Source organism: Colias croceus, chromosome 24 (genome assembly GCF_905220415.1).
Source record: "Colias croceus chromosome 24, ilColCroc2.1".
Lineage (NCBI taxonomy): Eukaryota > Metazoa > Arthropoda > Insecta > Lepidoptera > Pieridae > Colias > Colias croceus.
The window spans coordinates 6,343,169-6,366,623 of record NC_059560.1 but is presented as its reverse complement, the minus strand read 5'-3'; the positions used below and the strand labels follow the sequence as shown (position 1 = coordinate 6,366,623).

Sequence of the window (23,455 nt, the reverse complement as noted above, 5' to 3'; positions counted from 1 at the left end):
TTAATTTCTAAAATGTTAAATTTTAATCTAATTCGACATTTATCTTTTTGTTTCTATAGCTGATATATCGGAGAAAATGCTTAAATAAGATAGCCAATAAAAGTTACTGACTTTTCATGGATTATTTTAACTGTTTTATATTTTTTTAAAGCAGAATATAGAATATCTATCTATAGTATCTGGTAAATGGTTGAAAACTAACTAATAATAAATATTAAAATAATAATACAGAAAAGGGTTGTTTTAATATAACCGTTTATAGCCAGTAGACGCTAAGTCGAGGCATTGCTTGGTTGTAAAACATCGCCTTATCACGCCATAACTTGAACTATAGTTTTATTATCAATTCCTATTATAAGTGCAATTATTCACGGTGCATTTACATCAAACGAGCAAATGCTCATTCTAACCCCACTATGTCAAATTATTTTAGTGTAAACAGGCGTAGAGCATTCTTTCGTTGTTCTTAGTGCGTTCGAAAACATTCTATGCAATGTTCTAATACTGAACAACACTACGAGTTTTCGTTTACACAAAGATCACGAAAGAATGCTCTTGCTCTTGCTCAAGCTCTATGTTCATTTGATGTAAATGCACCGTTTATATTAATTTATTGATATTTTAATCTCCGTTACCCATGAAAAGTCAGTTTAGCTTATCACCTCTATTAAAAATAATATCATTAATATATATTTTGTACGTTTTCACAATAAATTCACATTAAAATTGCAAATTAAACTCTACATCTATGTATTCTATTTCCATTAATCTAAGTTAGTGTAAAGGAATTTAAACTATAACAATTACTTTATACTATACATAAATAATAATAATAATAATAAAGAAGATTTTACATAATTATAAAATCGAAATAAAATATAAAACAATTTAAAGGGATCTTCACACTTGTTTAAATACAATTTGTTTTAAAATTTAAAATCACGGTACATAACTATTTTTGAAGAACGCCGAAACCAAGATAAATTATATTAAAAGTCCGTTTGAGTTAATTTCTGTACTGTAGATGTTTAATTCGTAAATTATAAAACCATTAGTGCTAACTTGCCAGTTATCAACTTTGGCTAAATTGCCTTTGAAACAGCACTTTCATTTTAAGAGAACGGAGAGGTAATTGAGCCCGTGGATTCGAATTTAATATGATTAAGGCCTGTGTCTTAAATTTTGTTTAAAATTCGTAAAAAATTGTCCTATTTCAAGTACTTTTTTTGGTTCTTTAGAGTGAAAGATTGATTGCAGTTTTGTTTCCGTCTTGTTGTTTTTTTGGTTTTAAAAGGACATTTTTGTACGTGTTTAGAAGCATGCTTTTCAATATACAGGGTGTCCCACTATTGGTATACTAAGCGCGAAGGGACTTGTAGTTTTGCATACACTGATCACCTAAAAAATATTTAAACAACAAAATTACGTCATTTTTTTTTATTTTTCCTTAGAATCCATGTTTTCTTCTCTAGCTTCGCGCAGCTAGCATATAACGCTTCGCTAATGTGAGCATTTTGTCTCTAAAAACATAATCTTAAACGATATCTCACGTGCGGATGGCAAATTTGGGCGTGTTGCTTGTTAGGGATGTACACATAAGAGTTTTAAGAATTCTTCTATCCGAAAAAAAATACGTCCAGAATTTTATAATATTTTGTATGTACCTATTCAACGTATGCAAAACTATAACCTCTTTTGAGCTTGGTATACCGAAAGTGGACTTGGTATAGGACTGTCACATCTTTGAAAACAGTAACCTATGCAATAATTGTAATATTAATATTGTACCATCATAAGGATATTAATTTTAAGTGTATTGTGTACGCTTATAAATCAAGTAGATATCTCTTCAAAAAATAATACCTAAAACTTAAAACGTGACAATCCTATTAACATCACTATCCGAAAGTTAAACTTTTTAGTTTCATTCCTAATTAAAATAACACTTCAATTTGTTAACAAAGTTTTATAAGTACCCAATTTATTGTTAACAAAAAACCGCCATTACTTTGTGCTGTAAAGGGAATTCCAACGAAGCACAATGAGTGACTAAAATAAAAAAAAAAATAAAAAGACCACTGAAACATTACGCTTTTGTCTCCAATGTAGGCTTGAAATTATCTTTTTATCTGCCTTTGTATCTCAAACGCTTTTGTATATGTGTGGTTTTGCCAATATGTGGTAAATATTTTGTATTTCTGATGCTAAACTATCTATAGTCCCTTTGTTATGCGTTACATACAAAGAGTGTGCGACCTAATTTCCAGCTTTTTGATATTTCGGTTTTTCATGAAATGAATTTATGTTTCACCTCTCTCTTTCATAAAAAACATAATAGCAAATTTATGTAAAACGCATAAATAACATTAAATTTTAATTTTAATTCTTCTCGACTGATTAAAACATATTTTGCTCGCAAAATTTCTTTAAAAATTAAGGTTTGAAACAGAGGATATCATCTTTAGTCATATTTTGTGAGTTGTTTGCACAGCAAATGTGTTTGGTTAGGACAGTAACGTTGTTATTCAAATTCTATAGGAATGAACAGATGGTACAAGAAAATATTAAAAATATTGTTTGTAAAATTTTAAATTATTTTAACACAATAGGCACATAACTTTTCTTACAGGCGAAATTATTTAATAAATACAAAATAATATTAATAAACTCATATTACAATAAAAAGCAATAACGTTCAAATCACATAATTAAAAAAAAAACATAAGAGCCGTCATTACGCGCGTCAATGTAAAAACAAGATGGCGGCCGTGACAGCCATGGTGAATATTGCAATGGCAGGCTTCTGCGTGTAGGCTGAGTTACACTCATCCGAGTCGCAGCAGAATGTACGTGCTCCCCACCATTCTGTAAAGAAAAAAAAAAGATCAATAATATGGTAAAACGCTCACGTTGTCAAAGACTTAATAAATTGTACCTTCCTCATATATACAACTCTATCTCCAAAAAAGTACATCAAAATCGTTCGCGTAGGTACACATGTACTTACGTACCTACGGTATATAAGCAGAAGGATGGACAGGCAGCAGAAAGTGACTTTGTTTTTTACTAATAAGTAATATATATATTTTTTGAAACGTATAAAATCACGTCCAGCCTCTTATAAATAAATAAATAAATATTCCTTATAATTTAAACTAAACCTAATAAAATAAATTATTTGCATTCATAATTTAGCTGACTTTAAATATCTATTTATTTGACGTAGAAACTTATTACGCTCCTATTACGTAATTTGCGAAAATAACGTTTATTACGCAAAATAAGAGCTAAATTAGTACCTAATAACAATTGAGTAATAAAACGCTATTATACAATTATCATCAACCTATTTGCTTTTCAGATGTTCTTTAATGGTTTCTTTAGGCCTAGGGTACAGTAAACCGAATTATACCGATTTCATAAAATAATTATTACGTCTACTTAAACGTATAATATTGACTATATCAATTTATTTTTTATTGTTCATACATTATTTTCATATTAATCAAACATATTTTATTCCAAATCTGCAGATTTTAAGGAAATTAAGTGAAAATAATGTCTGTTTTTATTTATGCATCAAATCAAATAAAAAATAAAAAAAAGGTTTTTATCCTTCTCTACATTGCTCTATTTTCCATTAGTATTTTTTTATGTAGAATTTTTTGGTCCTTCCGATATGTAGGTACATACCTACTCTCGTAATTCATTATCGTTATTACTGTTTTCAAAAACTCCTATGTAATCTACACTTAATATTATAAAGCTGAAGAGTTTGTTTGTTTGTTTGAACGCGCTAATCTCAGGAACTACTGGTCCGATTTGTAAAAAATTTCTTTCGGTGTTAGATAGCCCATTTATCGAGGAAGGCTATAGGCATTATTACCTATATAAATATCATTGCGCTAAGAACAACAGGAGAGAAGCACTGCGGATAAAAACCGCGGAGCACAGCTAGTATTTAACAAAACTACAGTTTCTATGGTTTCAGTAGCTAATGATTTAATTAAATTACAATGTTATTTTTTATTACAGAGAAAAACAAACAACTCATAATCGAAATTGAATTCACACTTGACCCATAATAGGTATAATGTTTATTTTATCCTATGATCGTAAATAAATAACAAGTTAAAATAAATTGTGGTAATTCGGATTAAATTAATCTATATAAAAACACGATAAAATTCATGTATTTCTCTGTAAAAACCGTAAAAAGGGACTTTAATGATCCGTATCGAAATTATATAGCTTTGTGTTGACCCTACAGTTTGTTTTACCTTTCGAATTTGCTTCGTATATCTTTTTAAGAAAGGTCATGCATCAATACATATTATAATAATAAATAAATCGATAAAAGATTTTTTGTTCTGTACATTTGGCCTTATTTTTCAACAGTATCATTTTTATTTATTATATTTAACTTTGTATATTTCTAATTTCATCCTTATTGTTTATAAAACTAAGTGATAGCAGACATGGTCATTTAAAGATAAAAATATGTTATGGCCATAATAAAAAAGGAGTCTAAATTATTTTATACTAGATTACCGCCCGCGGTTTCGCCCGCTTTGTCTAAAACCTAATTAATTATATTATAGGTATACTAAAACCTTCCTCTTGAATCACTCTATCTATTAAAATAAACCGCAACAAAATCCGTTGCGTAGTTTTAAAGATTTAAGCATACATAGGGACATAGGGACAGAGAAAGCGACTTTGTTTTATATTATGTAGTGATTATTTTATAAATGTACACATAGACCTATATGCAAAGACTCATGTACCTACAAAAGTTAATTAAAGATCGTCTGCTCATACTCCGCTTATATTTAAAATTAATCTCACTCTTCGTTGATCTCAAAATACGAATACACCAAATATTTATTCTAAAACTTTGGTTGCTCGGTAATTCTAGCAAAATTTCACAATCCCTAATTTTATATTTTTTATCCTGTTAAATTAAGCATATTATATGAATATGCAACATTCATTTGTATCAAATCCGTCCGAAAATATCTCGCTTTTGCCATTCTTCTAATAGTGTAGTCTATAATATTTATAAGTTTGAAATTTACTGAAACCAATGACAAATTGACAATAGTGATAAAGCTGCCGATTACATACAATATTAATTATACATTTTGCCATTTTTTTTGTTTATAACTACTTAATAGCTTACGCAATATTCGAACAGTTTAATATCTTAATTGTCAGACCAACTACACAACTTAATATACTCACTATTTCTTGCACACATACATGAAAATACACAACCAGACAGGAAAACACTATCTAAATATTACTTCTAAACGTCAAAACCTTTATATTTTTACATAGAATACGTCAAACCCATGTATCATTAAAGTCAGTTATTTTCCCGCCAGTCAGGTGGGGCGTAAAAATGTTTCCCAACAAACAAAATGGCCGCTTACAAGATAATATATCACACAACATCATCCCAAGATGCTCTCTTGATAAATGCCATGCCACTTTCGTAAATCCTTCAAATCCATCTACAGAAAACATTTAGCTGTTGGAGAATTGACTTGTTGTTTTTTTTTTTTTCAATAACGCGCTGTGCTTTTTATTAATTATTATTATTGAGTGGGATTAAGGAATGTTGTGAAAGCCTTTGGTTTGAAAAATCTTAAAAAAATAATTAGAAATATTTCATGCAGACATTTAAAATTGAGAAGTTTATATAAGGCTGACTTCTACATAATATAGGTAGGTATTAGTTGAATAATTAATTAAATAACACATCGATTAAATGTTGAACTAATCAATTATGCTAAGCAATTAACACAAGCTATGATTTTAACATATTATTGTGAATTCAAATAGGTATTCTATTTTATAATTTTTATTATTTTTACACTTCACACGTTATACGATTCCAAATATTTACACATACCTACCTGCTTATATAAGGGGGTCAAAATGGAATATAATAGTTGTAGTGTTGTAGTAATGGGAAATATTATAGTTTTTATTTATTACTTATTCAAATTAACAACCGATGCAAAATAAATAAATATTAAATACCCAAGAAAAATAAAAAGGGTAAAAAGCTCTTTTTAAATATTCCGTAACCGACAAAGCCACGTGATATCCATAAAATGGCGTCATTCGGATAGTGGTATAAAATTCTCGCCACGTATTGAAGGTTTTCCGTCTTATCCACACGTTAAAGTTAAGTCGGTATTGATAGTCGAATATCTTGTCTTTGCTTTGCCACGAATGTAGGTAGTAGATATGTGTAAATAGAATTATTTGTGATTTAGAAGTCACTATGAATCTATACTTTTAATATTATAAAGCTGAAGAGAGTTTGTTTGTTGGAACACGCTAATCTCAGGAACTACTGGTCCGAATTGAAAAATTATTTCAGTGTTAGATAGCCCATTTATCGAAGAAGGCTATATATAGGCTATATTATATCATCACACTAAGACCAACAGAAGCGGAGCCACGCAGGTAAAACCGCGGAACGCGTTAGTATAGAATAATTGTGTTGTGTCGCCTCTTGTTATTTACTCGGGAACAAAACGTAAACAAATATTTTTTTTTGTCTGCCTTATTACATCTGTCTAAAAGAGCAAGCTTTCTATTACAGGATACAATTTAGTTTTTTATGTCTATAAATAGATAATAAAGTGTTAGTAAAACATCTTTTATTAAATATGTGAATCCATAATTAGTTACTACCTAATCATGTCCATCTAGCTAGCTATCGGAAACCAAACATTTTGATGGTTTTATCACCAATCTTGGCCTCGATATTTCTAGAAAATACATTTCCTATCGCAAAGAATTAGAACAGAACAATTCCCAGCCAAATTTTGAGCTAGATATTCAAAATACGTTATTTCCTATCGATTTGGAAAATATTATCATCGCAGAATCTGGCAAGATGGCCGCCTGCCAAGGAACAAAGCGTGCTTCGCAATTTCAAATATTCCAAGCCAAGATATGAATAAAACATTTAAATTAATCATTACTTTCTATTGTGTGCTTCTATATTATATTTAGTAGGTATAGGTTATTTCATTTTGCATACAGAAACGGATAATTACATTTTGTTAATTAACGAATGACATGTTACAGATATTAAATTACAGTCATTTGGAGTTAAAATTTTTGGGATTCAAATTTGTTATGAGACAAATTCCGTAAAATTAAGCCCTTATCAAAGCTCTCATTTAGGTAGTAATGTTTTAAGCAAAATGTGAAAGCTAATTAGCCCTAAGCCGGCATTTAAAAATACTTTCTAATCTTTTTATTACAAAAATCCACAGAAAAAGTTGAAGCCAAAGACCAGCGAAATATAGAAAAACGAATAATAAAAAAGATCATATTTTGATATCTGAACATATAGGTAAATTATGAAAGAGGTTATTTATTTATCGTTTATTATATACGAGCTTACCGTCCGCGGCTTCGCCAGCTTTGTCTAAAACCTAATAAATTATATACTAAAACCTTCCTCTTGAATCACTCTATCTATTAAAAAAACCGCATCAAAATCCGTTGCGGAGTTTTAATGATTTAAGCATACAAAGGGACATAGGGACAGAGAAAGCGACTTTGTTTTATATACTATGTAGTACTACTATTCACGAATAGGTGCCTAATATAATGCTAAACAATCAAAATTATAAATAACAAATCACCATACAATATCTACTAGAGGAACAAAACAACCAGAAACACTTATATCAATTAAAAATCAGTTAAACAATGGGAACGGATAGCGAAATGAGGCGATTTGTAAAGAGCCCCAAATGGAGTGTAATGTAGGACGTTCACGTTAATGTTCTCAAATAAACGCGAGTTCACGTAGGGAGAAAAACTAGAAACAAATTGTTCACACAATTTCTTTTATGAGTCAGATTTGCTGGGTTATGAGCGCAAATGTGGAATGTTTTGAAAGAAGTTGTGAGATTTTGAGATTCAGGTTAGCAGTTTTAAGCATAGTGTACGAATTACACAATTTATCAATAGGAAGACTTTCGATATCTGAAAAATTAATTGAAATTTGATTTAAACTTAGAAAGAGAAAGTTTAGAAATAATTTATGCTTATTTTTTGAGAAAAGAAATTGTGATAAATCCTACTGTTAGGTACTTCACGTATTGAGGTTTTTATCGGTAGGAATCGGTTTCCTACAGATAAAAACCATACCCAACATATTATAAGTATATTAAGTGATGAATGGTGAAAGTCTACTTGTATTATTGCAGTTAAAAGGCACTTGGCAAATTAAAGTAATGAACGGAGTTAGTTTTAAATTAGCTCTACCTTTGATATGCAAACATCTTATTGGCCAAAATGACATAGAGCTCAGATAATAAAATTATTGTTTAAAACAAAGATTATCACAAAATAATGATACAATTGGCTTCTAAATAAACAATGAAATTGTACTTTAAAATTTTTGTAAGTACCTACATAATATTGATATTGATCAAAGTACTTGTATGCAAAATGAAAAATCCCTAGGATTTTCAAGCGTTAGCACTAAAAGTTAGAATAGTCCTAGTTCAAAGCCTTTGTGTTTGTAGAATTTTTGGAGCTCGTTTGATTGGAACATTTCTGTCTGCATTTTGGGAATCTGTTAAACTGGTTATAGAATTTTGTTTGGTGACAACACGAAAATTCTTAGGAAACACTAATAAGTGTGCTTGAATAGAAACATGAAGTTTTAGGAACAGAAAAATAGTTCTATTTTTTACTATGTTCGTGTGTGTGTTCTCCTAGTTTTTGTAGAGACATTAATATCTTAAATTGTGTTGGTATATTTAATTTAACTTCAGCAAATATGGAACACTTTTACAGATTGCTTTTTAATTAAATTGTGGCCGAATAAACACTGAGAAATGAGAACAGAACTTTATTTTATTAGGTGATATGGACTGAAAAAAATTAATTATTTTTATTTATTTTAAAATAATATGTTTTCTTTATTCTGCCTTGTGGGCACAACTAAAATACAAGGATTATGAGAAATGATGCTACGTGTCTATAAATGACTGAATGAAAAAATATTCTCAACGTTGAAAAACGAACAAGCACTATTTCAAGACATGTATTTTAGATCACAAACTTATACTTATTTCTATAATAAAACGTTTCAAAAATTCATCCCTTAAGATCTACATCACGTACATGAACCTAGGATCTAGGTCAAAATGCCTAGAAACGCAATTAAACACTAAATGTGTCACAAAATTGCAGCTTTACCTTCACGCACTTGAAGCCTTTCTGGAGGTAAAGTTCTATTTCTTTATTACAACTGAAAAATCATTTCAATGGACATAAAACTTTATAATCGTTCTATTTAATTATGATATGTATTTTAGGAAAATGGTTGATGAGAATTTTATATTGTAATAATTAAATAAATAAAGTATTATATTTTATTTTCTTCATCAACTAAAAGTTAGCTATGTACAATGTACATTGTAGATAATATATCGTACCCGTTGCGTATTTTTCGTAAAAAGGGATACCTACAATTTTTTTGCTTCACGCATTGATATACCTTTATATTATGTGAAAATATAATTCTTCATGAGTATTGCATTAAATTGTGTTTCTTTTCAATAAAACTTTTACCAATGGAAGTATAGGTTCGAAATACTGAGGAACTAGTATCTAATACATTGCAATTCATGTACCGTCATGTCCATAGTCATGTCTAAGTACTTATTGCAATTAGATGGCTTAAAGTCAATAAAATCAATTGAGTGAGCAGCGAAGAAGTTAAAAAAATAAAAAGAACATCAAGCTGTAGTTTAAAAAATATTTATAACTAGATTTCCACCCGCGGCTTCGCCCGCGTTTACAAAGGAAAACCCGCATAGTTCCCGTTCTCGTGGGATTTCGGGGATAAAAACTATGTGTTAATCCAAGTTACCCTCTATATGTGTGCTAAATTTCATTGTAATCGGTTCAGTAGTTTTACGTGAAAGAGTAACAAACATCCATACATCCATACATCCATAGTTACAAACTTTCGCCTTTAGAATATATATTAGATCTTGGGTTAGAATTTTAATGTTTGTGTGGATAGTTGAATGAATGTTTGTTCCTCAATTACCTCAAAACAACTGAACGGATATTGATTAAGCCAGCTAGCTACTAGTTATTATTCTGTGATTAAGCTTAACAGTTTTACTTATGTACCTGCTTATTAGAATATAATAAAACATCAACTACATAAATACTTGTTCCTGACCTTTGATAACATAGCTTTTATACTGCAACTAGCGGTCCGCCCTGGCTTCCCCCGTGGTAAATATTTACGTTTCCTCGACGCATAAGAACTAGCCTCGTACTTCAAGGAATATAATAAAAAAAGAATTATCGACATCGGTCCACCCGTTCACGCGTGATGCCGTGACAACGCGAAACGGGTTTCATTTTTATATATTATGTATATAGATAACGGGAAAAGCTAGAAAGATGTAACATGATAACATGCTGATAAATGCCAATTAAAATATTAAAAAATACCTTTTTCGCTGCATGTCGGCACGCAATCCCTCACCACTGTCAGTTCGCTTACATATTTCTGGAACAAAGAGAATATCGTATCAATGAATACCTATAGTTAAAAATAGGCTTCTTTTTTAACAATTTTTGTATTGTCACCGAATCCTAGTAGTACAAAATTTTGATTAAATATATTCGTGTAATGTGGGTCAATATTGAGTCTAAAGGAATCGGGTACATACAAATAATTATAAGCATACAGGTTAAGCGTAAAAGCGTCTTTAAAATAAATGTCACAATATTTTATGCATTTCAAGATAACCTGGAAAACGTTGTTCTGCCTAAAGACTACCTATTCAGAACTATAATGGTATCTCTAATAACATTTTTGTACTGCAATATAAATCATATAATTTTTTAAATTAAAGTTTCAAAATATTTTATTACAAACCTTAACAATCTATATTTAGCTTTCCAAAGTTAAAAAGCACCGTAGGCCAAGAACATTATTAAAATAAATTAATTAAAAAGCATAAACCGTCTCTTTGAGATACTAAAAACTTGTAAAGGTTGTTTTAATGGGTTGCTAGCCTTAGAAAGGGTTCATAACTGCTAATATATTCAAATAGGGGAGAGTTTACGAAATTTAATGGACGTGGCATATCTAGTCATCGTGTTTGGAATATATTTTGTTTATCATTAAACTAGCTGCGCTCCACGGTTGACGGTTTCACCCACAAGGCTCCGGTCCTGTTGATCTTAGCGTGATGATATATAGCTTATAGCCTTCCTTGATAAATGGGCTATCTAACACCGAAAGAATTTTTCAAATCGGACCAGTAGTTCCTGAGATTAGCGCGTTCAAACAAACAAACAAACTCTTTCAGCTTTATAATATTAGTATAGATTTAATTGAGTAAAAAATATTTCTTCTGACACACAACACATCACAATTATTAATAAACCCACGCCAAGGAATACACAAACTCAATTTATTTTAATTCATGTAAATTGTAAAATAATTTTACAAGTGTTTATGAACAGATATTTAATTCAATAAGATTGTTTTACAGCGATATACTCATAAAAAATAATAACGTAGTATGATTCATTTTTTTATCAAGGAAGAACACATGAAATCTTACTCCTGATACAGTACTCTATTTGTAAAAGAATGGTTGGGCCAATTTATACGATCTTTGATAAGTTCATCCACTCCAAATAGCAAAAGAACTATAAAAACTTTTGCCATTTGCAATGTGCCTTTATGCTTTTTCATCGTCAAATCAAGATCTAACTCCTTATTGTACTTGACACGCACTTTTTTAATCAAAGTAACTTTCTATTAATAAAAGTAATGTTTAATATCTTCAATAAAGAGTTATGAATTGGTTTTCGTAAAGTTTTAAACTTTTTCGAAAAAAAGCTCAAGGGATAAAGCTTCTAAAGTTATAAAAAATATATATTATTAAATAAAGTAAATTTGTTATTCTTGTAGTTGTTAACCAAGTTTATTTTTGTCTAGCCCAACACCATTTTCGTAGCACTCGGTCATGGATTATAAATTTTTATCAGCTACGCCGTAGCCTTTTGTAGGCAATTTGCTACACGACTCGTAGCGGTATTGCAAAATATTTGCGTGTGTTATGAATTGTGTAAAATGAAAACGTGTAATGTACGCAAATACGTTTATTTTTCTCTTTGAAAACAATATAGGCTTGTTTTATTAAATAGCTAATTTAAATATGTAACCTGGTTGTTTTTATACGTATATTGTTGTGTAAACGTTAAACTCAGTAGAGGAATATTATCATGCAAAACAACAAAGTTAGTCAGTTATTTACGATTCTAATATTGTTTTACGACACATAATGAAATATATTCCCGGATATTTGACAAAATAATACCAACATTAGACCGCAAAAGATGTATAAGGGCATAATTTTTTACCAAAATTTTTAATTGAAAAAAAAAAATGCCTTTATGCATACAAATCATACATTAATATATTTAATATTCACAACTCAATACTTCACAATCAAACCCACGACATATACAGCTAGGTTCTTAACCACTGATTACTGAGCCATTGGAATCAAACGACTCGAGTCGCCTAACTGCCAAACTTACTGCATTTCCTTCACATTTTGTTGAACACGCTTTATTTATGACCAGTGTAAAGTTTTGTTTTTGGCATTAAACTTTTAACACATCGGTACAGGGTTTGATCGAATACTTTGTGCATGTGTAAATCTAACCTTGCTTTGCCTTTCAAATATGACCAATTTAAATAATTGTGTGTACGTTGTAAACTAAATAAACATTTAATTTAAAGAACTGAACTGATTTTATTATACTTGGCATAGATGTAATTTATGTACCACAAAAGCTATAGGAACTACGCTAAACAACGCTTTTACCGGCGAGTTCGTTTGCGATTGAAACCGACCGTACCACAGATAGTATATTATTAACTCTACATAGTATAAACAAAGTCCGTTACTATACTCAGATATTTAAAAGTACATTTCGCTTTTTCAATAGATATAGTAGTTGAATAGGAAGGTTATTGTAAGCAGGTATATAGGTAATTTGTTTAGTTTTTAAGTATTCAGATAAATCACATCAGACGAATCTACACTACACAGGTCTAATCTAAGCTAGAAAAAGTTCTAACGATTCGCTGGTTTACAAATTTCACCCACAAATAACGAAATAGAAATCAGGCAGTTATCAAAACGTCAGTTAGGCGTACAATGGTCACGGTTGAAGTTTTTCAATTATAACTTTCTGAAGCCCACTATCGTATCCGAGATTGAATCAAGATTTATTTCTGACCTAAGAGATTTGGTATTGCGATAGAAATAAAAAAATGCTCTCTTTTTTAACCGACTTCAAAAAAAAGGAAGAGGTTATCAATTCGGCCGGTATATTTTTTTTTTTTTTTTTTTATGTATGTACACCGATTACTCCGAGGTTTCTGAACCGATTTACGTGATTCTTTTTTTGTTCGATGCGGGATGGTGTCGAATTGGTCCCATAAAAATTTTATTCGGATAGGCCCAGTAGTTTTTATTTTATGAGCATTTTTGTCTGTAGGTATTTGTAAATTTTGCAAGTGCAAGTTTGAAGTCGGTTGTTTTTAACGCAGTTATCACTTGTTATAATTCCTTGTCGTTTAGGAAACTATTTGACCTTAACTTGTGCCTACAAATAGTCGAGAAATGCTACGTTATTTCAGTTGAAATTACTTTAACTTTTAAGTACCTATGTTAATCGCGAAGCCGCCTATTTTATAGTTGTTAGTTATCTAAGTTATACGTTGATAGTGTTTCAATCTCATCTTTTATTCTTCATTTTCAATAACACGACTTAAAAGAACATCAATTGTACTTTGAAGGTTTCATACCGTTTTTTTTCTGTAGAAAATGCTTTCTAAACTGGTGGTACATGATAAATTAAATATTACGCACTACAAAGTTTCTTGCCGACTCTATAGAAACCGGGGATAAATGATATCATTGTGACGATTAAAAAGTGCTTCTAGAAGACTAATTGAACAAATATATGCCTGAGTTTCTGTGAAAAGTAAATAAATGCAATTACTGTTATTAGTTAAACATAAGTTACATATTATGTAAAATTCAATTGTAATATTCACATGCTTTTAAAAGACCAACTATGGAATTTCTTGCCGGTTCTTCCCCATAGATACTGCTTTCCGAATCGGTGGTAAATGTTAAAAATATGTAATGACGCTTCGAAAGTCCTAAAAAAGTCTAATTGAATAATATATATGTTTGAGTTTGAGTTTGAATAGTTCCCGAGATCAGCGCGTTCAATCAAACTCAGATATCAACCTGCAGTACACAAACTATTCGCTATTTGTCCATATATATCCTGTAACAGACAATATAAATCCCGTGCCAATAGCCAAGATGACAGCGTGTTGGGAGGTCGTTTATTCCTGTCCCTGACGTTAAGTGCGAGTTACACTTCAAAAGATTCCCGGTTCCTGATATATTACAACGTGACTTTGAATCTTATTGCAAGATACGTCGGACGTGGTGAAGATATATTATCATGTCATGAAAATGATATAGAGAACGAAAAAAACGACGTGTGGCACTCGGGGACTGCCGCGGTAAAGCTATTGCATGCTATGCCTGCAAGCCACACCTCCGCCCGTCGGAGTGGGGAGCGTGAGGTTTTTTCGTTACGGAATTTCTCGATTCGGTCCCCGCGCTCAAGGCCCGCGATAGAAACTATGCAATAGCTTAAAAATTCAATCATGCTGGATTCCATTGATCGAATTTTTCTATTCTTTGAAAATGTATATTTATAAAGCATTGAGTAAGTATTCGTTTTATATATAAAAAATAATAATATGGTAACAGAAGTTTCTGTTTGAATGTAATATTGTAGTGCATTCAATATATTTAATGGTTACTTTGTTTTTATTCTTTTTAAAATTTTGTTGTATGAATTTGCTTAGTTTTTGTAAATATAATATTTTACAGACTTAGATTTTTAATGTTGCTGAGAAACTATTTTACGTAAATAATACATCAGACATTTAATGCAAAGAAGAACACAGTTATTACATTCCCAATAATATTCATAACACAAAGAAGGACGCATTCAGTTTTCTTATTAGTTATTACATTTTATTCATTACACGTAGCAAAACGTACAGAAAATCATTTACAATATTTGTAACAATAAGTGCTCTCAGAATTAAAGACATATTTTTATCTGCTTTCATCTCGCAATTAGTACCTTTATATCCTAGCTTATAATTTCGTGAAAGTGTAAACATTTCCTTACTAACTGCCTTATTAGGATCTCTGTAACTCTGAGCTTTGACGCCACGTGAATATGAAACTTGAAATATGAAGATTTTTTCCACTAAAGCTTTTAAGGCTCGACTTCAATCATAAACAAGGTTCAGGATAAGACGGTGCGAAAATTTCAATTGATTTTACATTTTTTTGTGTATCTCTTTTTTTGTGTATCACTTTAAAATTGCGTTAATAAGTAGGAAATAGGAAAATGAATGAAAAGGAATACATTTCTGAACGATTTACGATTGTTGAAGAAAACTAACTGCAGTTTAAGGTTATAACAAAATCTGAAATAATTTTTTTAACTATGATGTTACAGATCTATAAACCAAAAACTATCGAAGTTAAACTTAAGTTTGTATATATAAGTACACCTCGATATAGTTCTGAGTACACCCTATTATTTCCTTGATGATGCTGCTGTTACTCAAGTGTAATTATAATTTTTTTTATTATAATTTTTCATATTCCCTTCACTTCAGCTATGCTTGATTTAACTCAAACAAAATTCCTCTATTTTTACGCATTTAAATGAACATACATCTTAAGTTTCCCCTCATGAACTATTCTCATTTATATATAAATAGGGTCGAGTTCCGTAAGTGTCGGGTCAAGGGTTGATCTAATTTTGTGGTAAGATGTACTGACTGTATGTTTTATGAGCCTGTCTTGAGGCTATATCTTAAGGGGATATGTAAAATGGTAGAGGTTTTTTTCATGGTAGGTTGAGCAAAGTTGATTGGACTATTTTGGTATTTTTTGTAGATAAATAATAAGAGGAGACCAAGCGATTTTAGTAAATATGGTATTAAATATTAATAGTGATCAAGATAATATTCTTCTATTTCTATAGTTTATAATTAATATCTTATGTATCGAAAATACATAAAATATTAATTATCAAACAATGACTTTGTAAATGCTAATGGAAGAAGATAAATTGTAAAACTTAGTAATACAGCATAAAGTTTTCATAAGCGAACCTTTACTTGACCAGAAATAACTAATTTTAACAGTAAAAAATATTATAAAGAATTAGAAATATCTATTACAATAGGTATTAAACAGCTTGCAACGACTAATAGTTTACAAAGTTGGAAAACAAAGTTCCATCAATATTGTCAGGTATGAGGAAAGTTAAATGAACGGATGTGTTTTTCCGTTTGTAGATAAGCGAATAGAATAAATATTGCAAGGAAAATAATACATCTAAAATTCTTTGTTCATTGCATAGCTACGTCTGTTCTAGTGTAGACTGTAGTGTTCCTATACACTAGTTTTCTTCCCGCAGCTTTTCCCGCAGCTCTATCTAAAATCGAATCTATACTTATATTATAAAGCTGAAGAGTTTGTTTGTTTGTTTGAACGCGGTAATCTCGGGAACTACTGGTCCGATTTAAACAATTCTTTCGGTGTTAGATAGCCCATTTATCGAGGAAGGCTATAGGCTATATATCATCACGCTAAGACCAACAGGAGCGGAGAAATGCGGGTGAAACCGCGGGGGACAGCTAGTAAATTATATACTAAAACCTTAGAGAACGAAAGATTTAATCAAACATATTATTATGCCACATGTCCGTAGACATAGGGATATAGGGACAGGGAAAGTGACTTTGTTTTATACTATGTAGTGATGAAGCAAAATAATCGATACTAATATTATAAATGCGAAAGTAACTCTGTCTGTATGTTACTCAATCACGCCTTATCTACTAAACAAATTTGCATGAAATTTCGTATAGAGATATTTTGATACCAGAGAAAGGACATAGGATAGGTTTTATCCCGGAAATCCCACGGGAACGGGAACTATGCGGATTTTTCTTTGACTACGCATGCGATGCCGCGGGTGGAAAGCTAGTATAAAATAAATCATGTTTAAACTAATATTAATTACAGTAGAATTTTCTAACTGACCAACTCTCTTTTGTTTGTTTATCTATTTATTAATCTAACTACACGTAGGTACCTATGCGGTGTATTACGTCATATCGTAAATCATCTGTATACAATATACATAACAATAGTTGTGAATAAATAAAAATAAATTGACTTTGTTAAAATAACACAATCTAGAGTAGAGGCTACGCACGTCAAAAATTCATAGATAGCTTATAACATTGTGAAATATTTATTTTCATAATATATTCGTTGACTGTTATATTGCCAATTATAAAGCTAATAAAATAACCCGTTTGCTGAAGCTGAAGAGTTTGTTTGTTTGTTTGAACGTGCTAATCTCGGAAACTACTGATCCGATTTGAAAAATTCTTTCGGTGTAAGATAGCCCATTTATCGAGTAAGGTTATATGCTATATATCATCACGCCTAGACCAATAGGAGTGGAGCCGCGGGGGTGAACCCGCTCGGAGCAGCTAGTAATACATACTGCAGTACCAGTAGCTAGCTTACTTTGATTATAAGATTCCGAGATGGTCATCGTATCAATTGAATTCATAATATTTAATATTTTATGACAAATCCAGTCTGTGTTATTTGCGAAGATGATACACAGAAGCAATCTGCGCTGACAACTGCAATAAACCCAAAGGCGACATTTAAATTGAAAGCCTACAAAGGAAAATTTACTAAACAAAATATATCTATACATATAATAAATCTGTAGAAGGGTCAATTCTGTACATTGAAAATATTGAAAAAATAAATAGCAGGCGGTGTTACTGGATCGATACCAAACACAAATATGTGATTAAAACAATTTTTGTCTGTCTGTCTGTCTGTCTGTCTGTCTGTATGTTCAGGCATCACGTGAAAAGTAACGGTTCGATTTCGATGAAACTTGGTATAATTATACTTTATTATCCTGGGCATAAAATAGGATACTTTTTTCCCCGAAAAAATACGTAGAAAAAAAATAAATCTTAATTTTTCCGCGCGGACGGAGTCGCGGGCGGAAGCTAGTTCATAATAAAATGGTATATATAATAAAAAAGCAAAAACCATGTTTCCGAATTTCGGGTAACTACATATCGCTATTAACCCCGAGGCGGCAGCCCTGGTATTTGACAGGTCTCTTAATTGTACCAATGAACAAGCTTTTTTCAGCATAAAAAATACAGAAATGTACCTTACATTTACTTAATTTATAACAAACGAATACCTCTGATGTAGCAGCAAGATTAATTGTATGTTTACCGAACAATAGCTGCTGGTGCCCCGGTAAAATGGATTAACTCCACCGAAATCACGACGTAGGGCTGTCAAAAGTATGTTTCTATTTTTTAATAATCGATTAGTGTGAGAAGACATGTTGGCAAATTGTTGGTTGCTAATCTGTTACCTCGAATGAACTAAACAATTGTAAAAATTATGCACAAGCGCTATTTTAATGTGTCATTTTGTACACACATTATTTTTAAACCTATAAATAAAAGAAGAGAAACAAAAGTAATGTATTCAAAATGATAATGAAATAAATACCTATTTATGTTTTTTTTTCATTTATTTTTGTAGCTTACCTAATTATAATAGGAATAGGAACATTAATAACGTCATTTAATATACATATTTATTGCATCCAAAATCAATTATAACTATTTTGTGACAGCCCTAACAGTAGGTACTATTGAGAATGAATCGACCCCTAATGAATTGAGGACGTCATCGTGATTCGTTGGTTCAAATGAGAGCTATTTACATAACACTATTATGTCCATTTGATTTTATAAATGTTCACTTTTTTGGTATGTTTTATAAAGAAAATTGTACAAATTACAGAAGTGTTCAGAAAGAAGTAGAAATAGTAAGTTATTACTTACTGTTTCTACTTCTTTCCATTATCACTTTCATCATTTTCTATAATATAATATTACTAGCTTACCACCCGCGGCTTCGCCCGCTTTCTCAAAACGATTTGAGATTTAAACTATCCTATCTCTCAAGTTGGATCGAACTGCACATGGTGTGCGAATTTTATTATAATCGGTTAAGTGGTTTAGGAGTCCATTGAGGACAAACATTGTGACACGAGATTTATATATATTAAGATAGAAATATAAATTTAATCTATGATAAGAAAATCCAACCAATGTAAAGATGTTTTACGTAGTTTAAATGAGATAAAAATTAATAAAAATTTGTATGTGTGGAAACAAAATGTTTAAATAAAATATTAATCGATTGAAGTGTTTAAAAATTATTGAAATCTAGCTATGCTCCGCGGTTAAACCCGCGTGGCTCCGAGCTCCGGTCCGTTTGGTTTTAGCGTAATGATATAGGTACAGCCTTCCTCGATAAATGGGCTATCTAACACCGAAATAATTTTTCAAATCGGACCAGTAGTTCCTGTTATAGCGCGTTCAAACAAACAAACTCTTTAGCTTTATAATATTAAGTATAGATGTACGTAGGTATTAGAATAACTTATCCTTGAGGCCTGATTAGATCAACGCCATACGCGCAAGTGAAAAAGAGTAGTAGTTAGCTAATAAAATATATACCATTGTACCATTTTATCCAATTTTCAGTGCCTTGAGCGATCGTGACTCAATTTTTGCCAATTCACGTTTCTCTTTTAAAAGTTTCGCAATGGGAGAGAAGTTCTAATACAAAAGCATTTGTTATGAAAGGTGTATTAGGGAAATGTTATAAAAATTAATTCTCGGAAAAATGACTAATCATAAAGTCACAATTTTGAAGTAAATTTTGAATCGAAAGGGTTGTTCTGAATTTTAAGAAGAAATACTGACTAGCTTTAATCCGCGGTTTCACTCACGTGTTTTCTGCGTTTTGTGTTAATGGAGGCTATAATCATAATATTTTTGTTCAATGTTAACCAGATTTGTTTACATTATAATATGTATTTTTCGTAAAGGTAGGTTTCGTAAAGTACTTACATCCTACTTCAAACTTCACAGCAACAGTAGAATTACAGATATTTCAATTCATTGACAATTATTGTTAAGAAAAATCTGATACTCAAAACTCCTACACATGTACCTACATATAATGCCGGTTCAAATGCTGGTAAAGGATATCTCCTTTTCTTACTCGAAGTTGTATTTGCCACTCCATTCCAAAAAGTCGAATTCAAACAACATTTGAATCTAGTTTTATAATAGAAAATCCAACATCCATCCAATATCTTAGTTTCCCCGTGACCACGCTTACTGTTAAGTGTGATAGGTATAGAATAAATCGCATTTAAAATCCGTTAGTCTTCAATTTCTAAAGTAAATATACTCACGTAAATTCAAACATGGAAATACTAAATCCATCATTGTATTCTATCTGTATAGAACTATAAAATATTTCGGATCCTCGCTTCTGACCATTATTCAAGCCAGACATGATTGATCATGCAAGGATTGTTGCTAAAAGCTAAACTCTGAATACCCTAATTACAGCACCTGGTGCACGTTTATTTATGCCGTATGCATTACATTCATAACAGTAGCTTTGCTTGGCTATGAAAATGCCTTTAGAAGGCCGGTGCAGATATGGCGGAGCGCAGCGCACCCTTTTTTAAATTGTCTTTGTCAAACTATTATCGACATCGACATTGTCTTCATTAAAAAAGCGCAGCGCTGTGACGCTTCGATGCTCACCGAAATAAATTGTTGTTATTTGATTTCAAATTTTTTATTTTAATAAACCAATATGGATAATACCTTGACAGTGAAAAATTCGCTGCACTGCGCTTCGCCATATCTGCGCTGGCCCTTAGGTCATACTGTGTCTGCAATAGGTACCTACATTCAAAAGAATGGGTGTAACTAATGATTTTGTAGTGTATAATACTGTTCTATGTTTACTCTTTCTTCTTTCCTTGTCTGACTCTGCTCTTTAATTCTTACTCTCTAAATCTATCTACAACGAGTTGCTTGGAAGAAATACTCTCGAGCGATAAAGCCGCTTTTTGTGCATCTCTATTTGTGTGCATGTACAATAAAAAGTATTTCATTCATTTTATTCACATTCATCTTGTTTGAATTATTGAATAGAGTACGAAAATTATAGGACACTAGAGGTCCGCCCCGGCTTCGCCCGTGGTACATATTTCGCAATAAAAGGTAGCCTATGTCCTTTCTCGGGTATCAAAATATCTCCATACCAAATTTCATGCAAATTGGTTCAGTAGTTTAGGCGTGATTGAGTAACAGACAGACAGACAGACAGAGTTACTTTCGCATTTATAATATTAGTATGGATGGTTATAATGGAAACTTTAAATGTTTTGATTCGATTATAGTATCGGAGAGTCGCATAGGTACCTATAATACATGCTGTTTGATTCAGGCTAGCCCAAAATTTTAAATTAAATAATTAATTTAAATTCAAAAACAATAAAATTGTGTTCATTATTAAATAGAGTAAATTATTATTATTGTCAGCTAAGTATATTATAAAAATAAATCGCCAAATATGTTGGTAAGCGCACAACTAGAGAACTTCTGAACCGATTTCGTTAATTCTTTTTTTATAATATATTCCTTGAAGTACGAGAATAGTTCTTGCGGGGAGAAAACGTAAGCATGTTGGTACCACGAGCGAAGCCGGGGTGGACCGCTTGTAATATAATATGTACATAATATATAACAGTTTACTTCTATCTATATCTATCTTCTATCTAATCTAGATAAAATCCAATATGATTTTATGCCAAAATATCCGCGATAAAATTACAAACTAGGCACTTATAGGTACCTCATTAAAGTTAATAACAAGGTCGATCGGAATTCGATAGCATTTCTTGCAATTTATTATCCGCACTGCGGTATCGATCGTATGACAATTTATTTTATTTCAATTGATATCTTAATTCAGCTTTGTGTAATTATCTACTTTACACTAGAAAACAAGCTACTAGTTATTATTCTGTGCTAGAAACGACGAAATACATACAATTGTTAGGTATTAATGGAACTAGAAGAAAATATTACGAATGTCTGAATTTAAAACTAAAGTTATTTTATATATTCATGATAAATAGTAAATACTAACGTAATAATTTTTTTTTTTTTTTTAGGACAGTATTACACAAATCGACCTAGTCCCACAGTAAGCTCAATTAAGGCTTGTGTTGTGGGTACTAGGCGACGATAAATATAATATTTAATTTAATAAATACATATATAGATTATAACACCCAGACCCAAGAACAAATAATTGAGTTCATCACACAAATATTTGCTCTGACCGGGGATCGAACCCGGGACCGTCGGCTCAGTAGGCAGTTACTTTACCACTGCGCCAACCGCGTCGTCAAAATGTTATTATATATTATGTTACATTACATACAATAATACATAATTTTATATGATGAATACATAATAAATAATAATATGAATTCATGTGTAGTATAATATGATATAAGTATCTATTATTGTATTTAGATAAAATATTAATATAATTTTGTCAAAATAATTTTCCTATAATACTTTCAATTTTCTGGAGCGGCACCTTTACTCATATATAAGTTACAGCCGCAAATTATTTATCTAATTTACTATGATATTATATTCTATTTTGTTTTATTCTAACAAGATTTATTACGGTCTACACCAAGTCGTCGTCGCATATTTCTTCGAATATCTCTTCTCCATGAGAAGGTATGGATCCCCAGTGATTGTAACCCAATAATGATATCAAATAAAATATGAACTATGATAAATCTAAACAAACACAATACACTCCGCACCTCTCATGTTCATATTTTACGAACATATTTCTTTTTATTTTAATACGAATTACAGGAATATTGAATTCATATGCAAATAGGTACTACACACCACTGCTTCAATCCAAAGTAGGTATTGAAAATATAATCAAAATGATGGTCCGATTTTGAAAAATCTTTCAGTATTGGATAGGGTATTTATCGAAGAAGACTATAGGCCATACCTATATTTTTGGTGCAAGGCGTGTCAAACCGCGGGGCACAGCTGGTATTATAATAGACGTCTAACATCCACATCACTGCAGTGAAGATAAAAATGTGTGCGTGTACTAGTGTACACAAAAGAAGTGAAACTTCTTTATGACCTTATTTTTCAAAAAATTATTTACAATATGCAACTTTACAGTAATACGACGAATCACACCTGGTAGGGATACGAAAAAGATGGCGCGTAACGGAAAAATGTCAC

The 23,455-nt window shown here is 31.1% G+C and overlaps 1 protein-coding gene across 1 annotated transcript in view; it reads right to left on the bottom strand.

Moving 5' to 3' along the window:
- Nucleotides 1-929: 929 nt before the first annotated feature.
- LOC123702815 overlaps nt 930-23,455 on the bottom strand; it is a 47,380-nt gene continuing 24,854 nt past the window's right edge. Inside the window, exons 3-4 of the mRNA XM_045650617.1 lie at nt 10,522-10,579; nt 930-2,865 (exon numbers count right to left, since the gene is read on the bottom strand). Of these exons, the coding sequence (XP_045506573.1) occupies nt 2,744-2,865; nt 10,522-10,579 (180 nt within the window). The 3' untranslated portion in view covers nt 930-2,743. The remainder of the gene's footprint in view (nt 2,866-10,521; nt 10,580-23,455) is intronic.